Genomic DNA, 15,726 nt, shown 5'->3' with positions numbered 1-15,726 from the left:
TTTATATTTAGTTTATTTTCCTGTGGTTTTTGAGTTTAAAAAAACATAAGTATGTTTTTAAATACAGAAACATATTTTAAGTTACATGTGTATGAACACTTTTATAGAAGGCCCGAGCACCATCTAAAATTACAATAACTTTTGCACAAAAATATGGACACTTATTTTAATTACATGAACATTTAGAAGAAGTGAGAAAACCTTTTGTACTACACAAACAATGTTTTCTCAAATGCTTGAATAAGTTACATGAGTATTTTAAAAATCGATACATGAATTTTTTGTTAAAACACGTGAACTCTCTTTTCAAGGCACATGATCATTTTTTTAGATACATGAGCACTATTTCGCTTACCTTTTTATTAAAAAAAACAATGTGTATAAAGCTTGTAAAATTGTAGATACATTTACAAAAGTATACATAAAAAAGAGAAAGGTTGAAATGATGACTAGCATTAACATAGCATCATTGTGTAAAGACGAGGTTAGCGAGCACACTAGGTTAGGAGGCTGGCCCCCACTGAAGAAGGTTGGCTTTTCAGGCAATGAGGAAGGTTGGCTGGTCGGCCAGCACGGAGGGGGGGTAGGGGTGGGGGAGCTAAATGTGCTGAATAGGTGGCCCTAAAACTTGGGGACCCTGTTCTGTCGCACGGGTTGCACGCCCTTAGAGGAGGCTGGGAACCTAGACACTACAAGACATATATGAATGCTCAAGCGCATGGGCTTACTAGATAAAATATATAATACTGTTCATATATTAAAATAGAAAATAAAATATATTTTGAAAATAATTAGGAGGGTAAGTAAGACAAAACTAGAAATAAGAAATAAAAATGACAATTTAATTTCTTATTATGAATAGTACTTATTTTTAAATTAAGTTCAAAAAAGGTAAGAATTTTTTTCCGGGTGAAAAAATTATTTTCTTACCTTCTTTTTTACTAATAGAAATTAACAATTTGTTCTGTATACAAACTCCATGTTAAATCCTTTTTTTGTGAATCCATGTTAAATCTGAATGGATAAATTTGGAAATACTGATAAATGGATACAGAATACAGTCATTTACAAAACAAAGCTATTCTGTATTCATATGGAGAGTCATTCTGTGAGTTTAGTTTGGACTAAAACTGAAAGCAAAATAAAGTTTCTGAAAGGGACACCCTTTAGCAATTATTGTAAAACGCAATGCCTTATTCACGGCTTAACGGCCATGGGCATAGAAGCAAGTAACAATGGCAGACAACATCATACATTTAATTGGAGGAATGAAATACAAATGCTAGGGGGATCACTTATTCAAACCAATTAACTACACAAAATCATGAGAACGTTGTTGAAGGAAAGTGTGTTGAAATGAATCATCAAATGCCCTTGACCGTCTCCAACAGAAGGTATATCATATCCGGACATCCCTCACGCATCTTCGGAATCAGATGTGCACAATGCTCAAAAAATCTATTCGTCGGTCTTCTTATCAACGTTGACAATGATCACTTGACAATTAGGGTGGACCTTCCCAGCAGCCTTCCTGACTGCAGTAATTGCCGCTGTAGCACCTGCATCCTGCGGCAAAAACTCGATGTGCACAATATTTTTCTTGGTTTTCTTTTGTTTTTTCTTTCCTTTTTGTTTCTTTGTCATTTTTATAGGTTTTTTCAACACATGTTTACTAATTTCTCAGTACACAATGTATATATTTTTAGAGCACACATGAAACATTTTTCTAATAACGCTTTACATTTTTCAAATACATGATGTACAGTTTTTAAACTAGATGTTTTAAAAAACAAATCGAATATACTGTTACATTTTAAAATCGAGTACATTTTATACATGTTATTAATGGCAATCATTTTTTTAAACTACGTGGACATTCTCTTACATTATATATATTTTTTTGAAAAATTCACGTACATTTGTTTGGAATCACGTGACGTACATTATGTAAATGGATATAAAGATTTTTCACCCTACATGAACAATTTTTACATTGCACATCACATTTTAGAAAAAAATAAACAAATTTTTACATTACACAAACATTTGTTTTACATTGTATAAACATTTTCTAAATTTTCCTATATTTTTTTAAACACATGAACATTTTTTTCGTTGTCTCGGACATTTTTTTAAGTTATCAACATTTTTATAAACTGCACTAACAATTTTTTATAAAATTTTATAATTTTTGAATTCGTTTTTTTACTTCTTAAGTAAATTGAAGTTTTTGAAATATATGCATTTAAAATGTAAACAAAATGAAAAAGAAAAAAACTCAAGTGACATCAGCATGACGAGCCACGTCCTACAGGCCGAGCCACAACCGGCACATAGCCACTTATGACGTTACATAATATATCTGGATATGCATATACTTATTGGATGGATAAAAGATACAACAATGTTTATATATATGAAATTATAAAATAAAAATAGTTTAATATAAAATCATTAGTAGGGGCCTTCCCTACTGTTTTTTCCAAAAAAAATCATTAGTAGGATCAATAATACAACACTAGAAACTAAGAAATAGAAAGAAAGTAACAATTTAATTTCTTGTTATGTAGACAAAGAATAATACTCTATTTTTTTATAGAGAGTTCTATAAAAAAGGTAAGAAAACATTTTGGTGAATGAAGAGAAATTCACAACTTATTTTGTATATGAACCACTCCATCTTAAATCATTTTTTTGTTCAAATATTTTTCACTGATATGAAGTGTAAAAAAATCATTTATATCTAAAAGTATTCACACAAGATCCATATAGAGTTCATAAATAATTGCATTTGAGAATAATGACTTATGGATACATAATACATTCATTTATAAATGAGGTATTCACACGAAGTCCATACAGGGTCACTTTGCTTGTTTAGTTCAGGCTGGAACTGAAAGCGAAATAAAGTTTCTGAAAAAATACACCCTCCCATGAAAACACCTTAGCAATTACTGTAAAACACAAATGCATTCTTCACCAAAACATCATACATTTGGTTTATGGAATGACAATACCGAGTTCTAGGGGCATCACTTATTCAAGAACCAATTCACTACACAAATCATGAGAACAATGTTGAAGGAGGTGTGTTGAAATGAATCATCAAATGCCCTTGACTGCCCACAGCAGAAGGTATATCACATCCGGACATCCCTCATGCTTGCTCGGAATCAGATATGCACAATGCTCCAAAACTCTATTGGTCGGTCTTCTTATCAACGTTCACGATGATCACTTGACAATTAGGGTGGACCTTCTCAGCAACCTTCTTGACTGCAGCAATTGCTGCTGCAGCACCCGCATCATGCTGCGAAAACTCGATGAGCATATGCTTCAGGCCTGACAGATGCTCAACGCCAGACACACCACTCGACTCCTTTGAAAGGCCTTCTTCAAACTTTAGCTCAAGCACTTCAACCTTCGATAAAGCGTCGGCCACAAAGGTCACTGATGACAAGCTGCACCTTATCGAAAGCTTCTTAAGACTCTGAAATCCATCACTCGGAAATGCGACTTGTTTCTTATCCTCAGACATCCGAGGAACATTACAAAATAATTCCAGTTCCCGCAAGCTTGCCATTTCACTGAGCTCTTGAATGATATCCGCATCAGCACTCTTCCCGATATTGCTGCACGAAAGTGTCAGCAGTGACTTCATCTTGGTTATCCCACTCGGCAACTTGGCGTTCCCGGCGAGCAAATGCATTAACTTTTCCAGCCTGAGAATGCTGGGAGGTAGCTCTTTCACCTTTGTGGATCTCACATCCAGTGTCTCCAGGCATCTTAGCTCTCCGATCTGTGTAGGGAGCTCACTGACATCTGTTCCCTTGAGGTTTAAGTATCTCAGAAGCAGCAGTTTGTAGAGACCATCAAGGCACAGTGGACCTTGACAGCCTTCAAGGTCAAGAACCCGCAGTACACTGAGTTCATTCAGACGAGGCGTGCGACCGGTGTGAGAAAATACGGTGATCGAGCGAGCACGAGACACTTTTGCCCCATCAATTTGTGCAGCAGCCTGATCATGCTTACCACTATTAAGTAAAGACAGCCGTCGGACAGTGCCATTACCAGGTGGGACATCTTGCTGTTGAGCATGTACCAGAGCAACAAAGTTGTCTTCCATGGACTTGCAAATGATGAAATCGTGTATTACTGGATGAAGAACGTAGCTCCTGTGGGTTCCATCATGATTCAGCTGTGATGGTTGGATTAAGTTTCTGCCAATGAGCTCACAGATGTAGTTTCTCGCTGTTTCCTCCATGCTTGTGCCACGTTGTTCATTGATGAACCCTTCTGCAACCCAACGTCTCGCAAGACGCTCTATTTCGATCTCATGGTTCTCGGGAAATATGCTTAGGTGCAATAGGCATGCCTTGAGATTGGCAGGAAGATCACTGTAGCTGAGTTTGATGATCTGTTTCATCCTTTGTAGTTCTGAATTTGTCCGCCATTCCAGTCCTGACCGCTCAAATTCATCTCTTGTGCGCGCCTTGCTGGCTAGCAAGCCACCCACGCTCACTATAGCGAGTGGCAAACCACCACACTTTCTCATGATCTGAGCTGAGACATCCTTCAAATGGGCAGGGCAGGCACCCACACTCCCAAAAGTTCTTTGGGTAAACAAGGTTTCAGCATCGGCTTCGTCAAGAAGACAAGTCTTGTAAACATGGGCACCTGCACCTGCTTTTGCAACGGCCTCAATTCTTGTTGTAGTGATTATGCGACTCCCGAGATTGTTCTCCGGAAAACAGTGTTTGATTATCCCCCAGGTTTGAACATTCCATAAATCATCAACCATAACAAGGTACCTGCTTAATGACACGAGGGAAATCATCAATCATAATCAGAGAGTATACATGTATCTGAACCAAGAGGAAGCAGGGCTGGAGATAATTTTTCAGTATAATAACACTGTACTGGAGCAAAATTTCAGTATAAATGGTGGTCGATGATTGTCAATCCAGCAACTTTTATCAGCAAGCAAATAGAGTACCTCTTATCTTGCAGATGCTGCCTCAGCCTCCCAATCAACTGATTCACATCGCCAGCATCACCTCGTCCTCTGCTGTCCACTTGGGACAGCATATCGCCGAGCACCTTGGCGACGTCGGAGCTCCGGCCGACCGAAACCAACGCGCGGCACTTGAACCCCGCGCCAACCAACCGATACACCTCCCTGGCAAGCGTCGTCTTCCCGGAGCCGGCCATCCCGACGATGGACACGACCTTGAGGCCGTCCGAGCCCTGTCCGGTCACCATCCCCGCCACCTCGTCCCGCGGCCCGTCCATGCCGACGAGGCCGGCGCTGTCGGCGTAGAGCGCGAAGAGGCGGGGGTCGACGGCGGGCGCGTGATGGGACGGCATCTGCGGGCCGAGGCTGTAGCGCTTCCGCAGCTCGCTCACCTCGACGACGCGCGCCCGGAGCTCCTTGAGCTCGGTGGCGATGACGTGGCGGTCGGGGATGGTGGTGAGCCGGCGGATCCAGCGGGAGAAGCGGTGGGAGGTGGCGGCGTCGGCGCCGTGGGCGCCGGCGTCGACGCGGTGGGCGAAGAGGTCGACCCAGTCCTCGATGTCGAAGGCGAGGTCGCGGACCTGGGCGATCCAGCTGGTGGTCTGGACGTCGGGCTCCTCGAGGGCCTCGCAGCGGAGCACGGCGGCGTTCATCGTCCTCAGCTCGGCCTGGAAGAAAGCGACGTCCCCGCGGGCGCCGGAGAGCAGCTCGTACTCCTGCTGCAGCAGCTCGCCCAGCTTGCCCGGCAGCGCCTCCACCATGCCCGACAGCGCGCCCACCGCGATCTCCATCCCGCCGGTCTGTTGAGAACAGAGCGGCCTCCTCTGGATCTGGATCTGTGGACTGTGGGTGTCGCCGGCGGCGAGAACGAGGATGGGCGTGGACCTGAGGGAGACTGAGAGGCCACCAAGTCTTCGTCGCCTGGTGGCGCCAATGATTTTTTGGCTGTAATTATTCACACTCCACAGCAGCATCATCAACGGAATAGAAAATCTTAGAAAAAGACGTCTTGATTTGGTCAACAACGAGCAAAGGCACTCCCGATTATTGGGCCGGCCCAATACTTGTCTGACATTTTTTTACTACTCCAGATAACCATGTGTTCTAAGAAAAGTAAAATAAATCATGTCCTAATAAAAACTTGATAATATTTAGAATGAACGTAGAGAAAATGTTCGAGTTTTCCTACATACTCCCTCCTTAGTTTAAGGACGCCGATAAGTATCACACGTGTAGGCGTTAGAGAGTCTGTCCACATATTTTGTGTGATGTATAAGAGGAACAACCCACACACCTACGTGTAGGCAAAAACAAGTAATGCCCACACACCTCTTTTTCCCCCTCCCAATCCCTCTCACACGCGTGCGTGTGGGCGAAATAGATAACGCCCACACGCCCCGTACGTCAAGCCTCGTACCTCGTGGTCCAGCACGTCCCGCGTGACAGTCACCGCACGCCCGCAGTTTCCATGGTCCAGACCCTCGTCCATGTTCGTTTAACTGCAGTTGCCATGTCGGACAACTACAGTTACCATGGTTGCTCAAGTGCAGTTGCCATCTCATGTCAAAAGTTCCAAATGTCATTTTTGGGCAACTGCGGCTGTTGCCATGTATGGTCTGTTTACTATAGTTGCCATGATTTGAAAACGTTAGGGGTTTGCCACCTACTAACACTAGGCAGTTGCCATGTATGGTCTGGTTTTACTACAGTTGCCATAATTTGAAAACCTTAGGAGTTGCCACCTACTAACACTAGACAGTTGCCGTGTAGCGCTACAAAAAGACATGACAAAACAACATGTTCGAGTAAAAAAAAGAGTTGCCATCTGCTTATAAGCACACACTAGGCCAGTTGCCATGTACCCTGCAAAATACATGGCAACTGACATGTTCGGGTAAAAAAAAAGAGTTGCCACCTGCTTATAAAGCACATTAGGGTAGTTGCCATGTACACTGCAAAATACATGGCGTGTGGCAACTTGGGTGTGGGAGATGAGACGGGCGTGTGGGCGAGATGGCAAATGCCCACACACCAGCCCTTGTGCGTGAGTGGAAAGTGGCGTGTGGGCGAACTGCTGAACGCCCACACATCAGCCCATCTCATGTGGTGAAACGGCCGTGTGGGCGACCGGGTAAATGCCCACACATCAGCCCAGTCATACGTGGCACTAGAAACATGCCAAGATTCGTGCGTTTACAAACGGATACGGATCCACGCGTGTGGACGAGATGCAAACGCCCACATATGTGGGCGTTAGTGTTTTCGTAGTTTAAAGCTGTGGCGCTTATTTTAAATCGGAAGAAGTAGTACATATATAAATAAATATTACACCTATATGTGACATAAATGTTCCATTGAATAATAGAAATAGTCATGCTCTCATATGAGTTCATTTTCTTATTGGAGAAGTGTGCGAAAGGACCCAGACTGGATTAGATATTACTAGAAACAATACAACCACATTTTACACATGGAAACAACAAAAACCAAAAATTATAGACAAGTCCCTATATTTCTGGAGAGCACTCCATATCACAAAACTAACTTGGAATTCGAATATAATCAAAGACTCCAGCACATAAATAGTCTAGATGTCGTCGGGGATGAACCCATGATACGTCTCCAATGTATCTATAATTTTTGATTGCTCCATACTATATTATCTACTGTTTTGGACTATATTGGGCTCTATTTTCCACTTTTATATTATTTTTGGAACTAACCTATTAACCGGAGGCCCAGCCCAGAATTGCTGTTTTTTGCCTATTTCAGTGTTTCGGAGAAACAGAATATCAAACGGAGTCCAAACGGAATGAAACCTTCGGAAACGTGATTTTCTCATCAGATAAGATCCAGGAGACTTGGACCCTCCGTCAAGAAAGCCACGAGGCGGCCACGAGGGTGGAGGGTGCGCCCCCTGCCTCGTGGGCCCATCGAAGCTCCACCGACGTACTTCTTCCTCCTATATATACCTACGTACCCCCAAACGATCGGGGACGGAGCCAAAAACCTAATTCCACCACCGCAACTTTCTGTATCCACGAGATCCCATCTTGGGGCCTGTTCCGGAGCTCTGCCGGAGGGGGCATCGATCACGGAGCGCTTCTACATCATCATCCAAGCCCCTCCGATGAAGTGTGAGTAGTTTATTTCATACCTACGGGTCCATAGTTAGTAGCTAGATGGCTTCTTCTCTTTTTTTGGATCTCAATACAATGTTCTCCCCCTCTCTTGTGGAGATCTATTCGATGTAATCTTCTTTTTGCGGTGTGTTTGTTGAGACCGATGAATTATGGGTTTATGATCAAGTCTATCTATGGATAATATTTGAATCTTCTCTGAATTCTTTTATGTATGATTGGTTATCTTTGCAAGTCTCTTTGAATTATCAGTTTGGTTTGGCCTACTAGATTGATTTTTCTTGCCATGGGAGAAGTGCTTAGCTTTGGGTGCGATCTTGCGGTGTCCTTTCCCAGTGACAGAAGGGGCAGCAATGCACGTATTGTATTGTTACCATCGAGGATAACTGTTGGGGAACGTAGTAATTTCAAAAAAATTCCTACGCACACGCAAGGTCATGGTGATGCATAGCAACGAGAGGGGAGAGTGTGATCTACGTACCCTTGTAGATCGACAACGAAAGCGTTTTGTTGATGTAGTCGTACGTCTCCACGGCCTGACCGATCAAGCACCGAAACTACGGCACCTCCGAGTTCTAGCACACGTTCAGCTCGATGACGATCCCCGGACTCCGATCCAGCAAAGTGTCGGGGAAGAGTTCCGTCAGCACGACGGTGTGGTGACAATCTTGATGCACTACCGTCGCAGGGCTTCGCCTAAGCACCGCTACAATATTATCGAGGACTATGGTGGAAGGGGGCACCGCACACGGCTAAGAATATGATCACGTGGATCAACTTGTGTGTCAAGGGGTGCCCCCTGTGTTGGGGAACGTTGCAGAAAACAAAAATTTTCCTACGGTTTCACCAAGATCCATCTATGAGTTCATCTAGCAACGAGTGATTGGATTGCATCTACATACCTTTGTAGATCACGCGCGGAAGCGTTCAAAGAACAGGGATGAGGAAGACGTACTCGACGTGATCCAAATCACAGGAGATCCTAGCGCCGAACGGACGGCACCTCCGTGTTCAACACACGTACGGTCAGCATGACGTCTCCTCCTTCTTGATCCAGCAAGGGGGAAGGAGAGGTTGATGAAGATCCAGCAGCACGACGGCGTGGTGGTGGATGCAGGGCGTCACAGTAGCAGGGCTTCGCCGTATACTGCGAGAGAGAGAGAGAGGTGTAGCAGGGGAGAGGGAGGCGCCAAGACTCAAGGTCTATCTGCCCCCTCCCTCCCCCCCTTTATATAGGCTCCCCTAGGGGGGCGCCGGCCCTAGGAGATGGGATCTCCTAGGGGGGCGGCGGCCAAGGGTGGAGTAGCCCCCAAGGCAAGGTGGGGCGCCCCCCCCACCCCTAGGGTTCCAACCCTAGGCGCATGGGGTGGGCCTAGGGGGGCGCACCAGCCCACTATGGGCTGGTTCCCCTCCCCACTTTGGCCCATGGGGCCCTCCGGGATGGGTGGCCCCACCCGGTGGACCCCCGGGACCCTTCCGGTGGTCCCGGTACAATACCGGTGACCCCGAAACTCTCCCGGTGGCCGAAACTGCACTTCCTATATATAATTCTTCACCTCCGGACCATTCCGGAACTCCTCGTGACGTCCAGGATCTCATCCGGGACTCCGAACAACTTTCGGGTTACTGCATATTCATATCTCTACAACCCTAGCGTCACCGAACCTTAAGTGTGTAGACCCTACGGGTTCGGGAGACATGTAGACATGACCGAGATGGCTCTCCAGTCAATAACCAACATCGGGATCTGGATACCCATGTTGGCTCCCACATGCTCCTCGATAATCTCAACGGATGAACCACGATGTCGAGGATTCAAGCAACCCCGTATACAATTCCCTTTGTCAATCGGTATGCTACTTACCCGAGATTCGATCGTCGGTATCCCCATACCTCATTCAATCTCGTTACCGGCAAGTCACTTTACTCGTACCGTAATGCATGATCTTGTGACCAGACACTTGGTCACTTTGAGCTCATTATGATGATGCATTACCGAGTGGGCCCAGAGATACCTCTCCGTCATACGGAGTGACAAATCCCAGTCTTGATCCGTGTCAACCCAACAGACTCTTTCGGAGATACCCGTAGTATACCTTTATAGTCACCCAGTTACATTGTGACGTTTGGTATACCCAGAGCACTCCTACGGTATCCGGGAGTTACACGATCTCATGGTCTAAGGAAAAGATACTTGACATTGGAATAACTCTAGCAAACGAACTATACGATCTTGTGCTATGTTTAGGATTGGGTCTTGTCCATCACATCATTCTCCTAATGATGTGATCTCGTTATCAATGACATCCAATGTCCATTGTCAGGAAACCATGACTATCTGTTGATCAACGAGCTAGTCAACTAGAGGCTTACTAGGGACATGTTGGTGTCTAAGTATTCACACATGTATTACGATTTCCGGATAACACAATTATAGCATGAATAAAAGACAATTATCATGAACAAGGAAATATAATAATAATCCTTTTATTATTGCCTCTAGGGCATATTTCCAATAGTCTCCCACTTGCACTAGAGTCAATAATCTAGTTACATTGTGATGAATCGAACACCCATGGAATTCTGGTGTTGATCATGTTTTGCTCTAGGGAGAGGTTTAGTCAACGGATCTGCTACATTCAGGTCCGTATGTACTTTACAAATATCTATGTCTCCATCTTGAACATTTTCACGAATGGAGTTGAAGCGACGCTTGATGTGCCTTGTCTTCTTGTGAAACCTGGGCTCCTTGGCAAGAGCAATAGCTCCAGTGTTGTCACAGAAGAGCTTGATCGGCCCCAATGCATTGGGTATGACTCCTAGGTCGGTGATGAACTCCTTCATCCAAATTGCTTCATGCGCTGCCTCCGAGGCTGCCATGTACTCCGCTTCACATGTAGATCCCGCCACGACGCTCTGCTTGCAACTGCACCAGCTTACTGCCCCACCATTCAAAATATACATGTATCTGGTTTGTGACTTAGAGTCATCCAGATCTGTGTTGAAGCTAGCGTCGACGTAACCTTTTACGACGAGCTCTTTGTCACCTCCATAAACGAGAAACATTTCCTTAGTCCTTTTCAGGTACTTCAGGATATTCTTGACCGCTGTCCAGTGTTCCTTGCCGGGATTACTTTGGTACCTTCCTACCAAACTCACGGCAAGGTTTACATCAGGTCTGGTACACAGCATGGCATACATAATAGAACCTATGGCTGAGGCATAGGGGATGACACTCATCTCTTCTATATCTTCTGCCGTGGTCGGACATTGAGCTGAGCTCAATTTCACACCTTGCAACACAGGCAAGAACCCCTTCTTAGACTGATCCATATTGAACTTCTTCAATATCTTATCAAGGTATGTGCTTTGTGAAAGACCTATGAGGCGTCTTGATCTATCTCTATAGATCTTAATGCCTAATATATAAGCAGCTTCTCCAAGGTCCTTCATTGAAAAACTCTTATTCAAGTAGGCCTTAATGCTGTCCAAAAGCTCTATATCATTTCCCATCAAAAGTATGTCATCTACATATAATATGAGAAATGCTATAGAGCTCCCACTTACTTTCTTGTAAACGCAGGCTTCTCCATAAGTCTGCATAAACCCAAACGCTTTGATCATCTCATCAAAGCGAATGTTCCAACTCCGAGATGCTTGCACTAGCCCATAAATCGAGCGTTGGAGCTTGCACACCTTGTCAGCATACTTAGGATCGACAAAACCTTCCGGCTGCATCATATACAATTCTTCCTTAAGGAAACCATTAAGGAATGCCGTTTTGACGTCCATTTGCCATATTTCATAATCATAGAATGCGGCAATTGCTAACATGATTCGGACGGACTTCAGCTTCGCTACCGGTGAGAAAGTCTCATCGTAGTCAACCCCTTGAACTTGTCGATAACCCTTAGTGACAAGCCGAGCTTTATAGATGGTCACATTACCATCCGCGTCTGTCTTCTTCTTAAAGATCCATTTATTTTCTATGGCTCGCCGCTCTACGGGCAAGTCAGTCAAAGTCCATACTTCGTTTTCATACATGGATCCTATCTCGGATTTCATGGCTTCCAGCCATTTGTCGGAATCCTGGCCCGCCATCGCTTCTTCATAGTTCGAAGGTTCACCGTTGTCTAACAACATGATTTCCAAGACAGGGTTGCCGTACCACTCTGGTGCGGAACGTGTCCTTGTGGACCTTCGAATTTCAGTAGGAGCTTGATCAGAAGTATCTTGATCATCATCATTAACTTCCTCTCTAGTCGGTGCAGGCACCTCAGGAACATTTTCTTGAGTTGCGCCATTTTCCGGTTCAAGAGGTAATACTTCATCAAGTTCTACTTTCCTCCCACTTACTTCTTTCGAGAGAAACTCCTTCTCTAGAAAGGATCCATTCTTGGCAACAAAGGTCTTGCCTTCAGATCTGAGGTAGAAGGTATACCCAATAGTTTCTTTAGGGTATCCTATGAAGACGCACTTTTTCGACTTGGGTTCGAGCTTTTCAGGTTGAAGTTTCTTGACATAAGCATCACATCCCCAAACTTTTAGAAACGACAGCTTAGGTTTCTTCCCAAACCATAATTCATACGGTGTCGTCTCAACGGATTTCGACAGAGCCATATTTAAAGTGAATGCGGCAGTCTCTACAGCATAGCCCCAAAAAGATAGCGTTAATCGGTAAGAGACATCATAGGTCGCACCATATCTAATAGAGTGCGATTACGATATTCGGACACACCATTACGCTGAGGTGTTCCAGGCGGCGTGAGTTGTGAAACTATTCCACATTTTCTTAAGTGTGTGACAAACTCGTGACTCAAGTATTCTCCTCCACGATCTGATCGCAGGAACTTGATTTTCCTGTCACGTTGATTCTCAACCTCACTTTGAAAGTCCTTGAACTTTTCAAAGGTCTCAGATTTGTGTATCATTAAGTAGACATACCCATATCTACTCAAGTCATCAGTGAGGGTGAGAACATAACGATAGCCACCGCGAGCCTCAACGCTCATTGGACCGCACACATCAGTATGTATGATTTCCAATAAGTTGGTTGCTCGCTCCATTGTTCCTGAGAACGGAGTCATGGTCATTTTACCCATGAGGCATGGTTCGCACGTGTCAAAATGATTCGTAATCAAGAGACTCTAAAAGTCCATCAGCATGGAGCTTCTTCATGCGTTTGACACCTATGTGACCAAGGCGGCAGTGCCACAAGTATGTGGGACTATCATTATCAATCTTACATCTTTTGGTACTCACACTATGAACATGTGTAGCATTACGCTCGAGATTCATTAAGAATAAACCATTCACCATCGGAGCATGACCATAAAACATATCTCTCATATAAATAGAACAACCATTATTCTCGGATTTAAATGAGTAGCCATCTCGAATTAAACGAGATCCTGATACAATGTTCATGCTCAAAGCTGGCACTAAATAACAATTATTAAGGTTTAAAACTAATCCCGAAGTTAAATGTAGAGGTAGCGTGCCGACGGCGATCACATTGACCTTGGAACCATTCCCGACGCGCATCGTCACCTCGTCCTTCGCCAGTCTCCGCTTATTCCGCATCTCCTGTTTTGAGTTACAAATGTGAGCAACCGCACCGGTATCAAATACCCAGGAGCTACTACGAGTACTGGTAAGGTACACATCAATTACATGTATATCACATATACCTTTCGTGATGCCGGCCTTCTTGTCCGCTAAGTATTTGGGGCAGTTCCGCTTCCAGTGACCACTTCCCTTGCAATAAAAGCACTCAGTCTTGGGCTTGGGTCCATTCTTTGGCTTCTTCCCGGCAGCTTGCTTGCCGGGCGCGGCAACTCCCTTGCCGTCTTTCTTGAAGGCTTTCTTACCCTTGCCCTTCTTGAACTTAGTGGTTTTATTCACCATCAACACTTGATGTTCCTTTTTGACTTCTACCTCTGCTGATTTCAGCATTGCAAATACTTCAGGAATGGTTTTTTCCATCCCTTGCATATTGAAGTTCATCACAAAGCTCTTGTAGCTCGGTGGAAGCGACTGAAGGATTCTGTCAATGACCGCGTCATCCGGGAGATTAACTCCCAGCTGAGTCAAGCGGTTATGCAACCCAGACATAGTGAGTATGTGCTCACTGACAGAACTGTTTTCCTCCATCTTACAGCTGAAGAATTTGTCGGAGACTTGATATCTCTCGACCCAGGCATGAGCTTGGAAAACCATTTTCAGCTCTTCGAACATCTCATATGCTCCGTGTCTCTCAAAACACTTTTGGAGCCCCGGCTCTAAGCTGTAAAGCATGCCGCACTGAACGAGGGAGTAGTCATCGGTACGTGCCTGCCAAGCGTTCATAACATCTTGTTCTGCAGGGAGAACAGGTGCGTCACCTAGCGGTGCTTGTAGGACATAATCTTTCTTGGCAGCTATGAGGATGATCCTCAGGTTCCTGACCCAGTCCGTGTAGTTACTGCCATCGTCTTTCAGCTTGGTTTTCTCTAGGAACGCGTTGAAGTTGAGGACTACGTTGGCCATTTGATCTACAAGACATATTGTAAAGATTTTAGACTAAGTTCATGATAATTAAGTTCATCTAATCAAATTATTCAATGAACTCCCACTTAGATAGACATCCCTCCAGTAATCTAAGTATAACATGATCCGAGTTAACTAGGCCGTGTCCGATCATCACGTGAGACGGACTAGTCAACATCGGTGAACCTCTTCATGTTGATCGTATCTTCTATACGACTCATGCTCGACCTTTCGGTCTTCTGTGTTCCGAGGCCATGTCTGTACATGCTAGGCTCGTCAAGTCAACCTAAGTGTTTGCATGTGTAAATCTGTCTTACACCCGTTGTATGTGAACGTTGGAATCTAACACCCGATCATCACGTGGTGCTTCGAAACAACGAACTGTCGCAACGGTGCACAGTTAGGGGGAACACTTTCTTGAAATTATTATGAGGGATCATCTTATTTACTACCGTCGTTCTAAGTAAACAAGATGCAGAATCATGATAAACATCACATGCAATCAAATAATAAAAGTGACATGATATGGCCAATATCACATAGCTCCGTTGATCTCCATCTTGGGGCTCCATGATCATCTTGTCACCGGCATGACACCATGATCTCCATCATCGTGTCTCCATGAAGTTGCTCGCCAACTATTACTTCTACTACTACGGCTAACGCGTTTAGCAATAAAGTAAAGTAATTTACATGGCGTTTCTCAATGACACACAGGTCATACAAAAAATAAAGACAACTCCTATGGCTCCTGCCGGTTGTCATACTCATCGACATGCAAGTCGTGATTCCTATTACAATAGCATGAACATCTCATACATCACATATATATCATTCAGCATTCATCACAACTTTGGCCATATCACATCACAGAACACTTGCTGCAAAAACAAGTTAGACGTCCTCTAATTGTTGTTGCAAGTTTTCTCTGGCTAAAATAGGGTTCTAGCAAGAATGTTTTCTTACCTACGTGAAAGCCACAACGTGATTTGTCAACTTCTATTTACCCTTCATAAGGACCCTTTTCATCAAATCCGCTCCAAC

General features: G+C 44.2%; 1 protein-coding gene across 1 annotated transcript; it reads right to left on the bottom strand.

Annotated features, from left to right (window-relative positions):
- Positions 1 to 2,769: 2,769 nt before the first annotated feature.
- On the bottom strand, positions 2,770 to 5,989 carry LOC125519670 (disease resistance protein Pik-2). The gene is made up of 2 exons (XM_048684401.2): positions 4,997 to 5,989; positions 2,770 to 4,811 (listed from the first exon to the last, which is right to left on the bottom strand). Exons 1-2 carry the CDS (start codon positions 5,986 to 5,988, stop codon positions 3,200 to 3,202), a joined length of 2,604 nt encoding a protein of 867 aa, XP_048540358.2. The 5' UTR covers position 5,989; the 3' UTR covers positions 2,770 to 3,199.
- Positions 5,990 to 15,726: the final 9,737 nt, after the last annotated feature.

The sequence above is a fragment of the Triticum urartu genome, chromosome 7A (genome assembly GCF_056163025.1).
Source record: "Triticum urartu cultivar PI428250 chromosome 7A, HENAU_Tu73, whole genome shotgun sequence".
NCBI lineage: Eukaryota > Viridiplantae > Streptophyta > Magnoliopsida > Poales > Poaceae > Triticum > Triticum urartu.
This window is presented reverse-complemented; position numbering and strand designations above follow the sequence as displayed.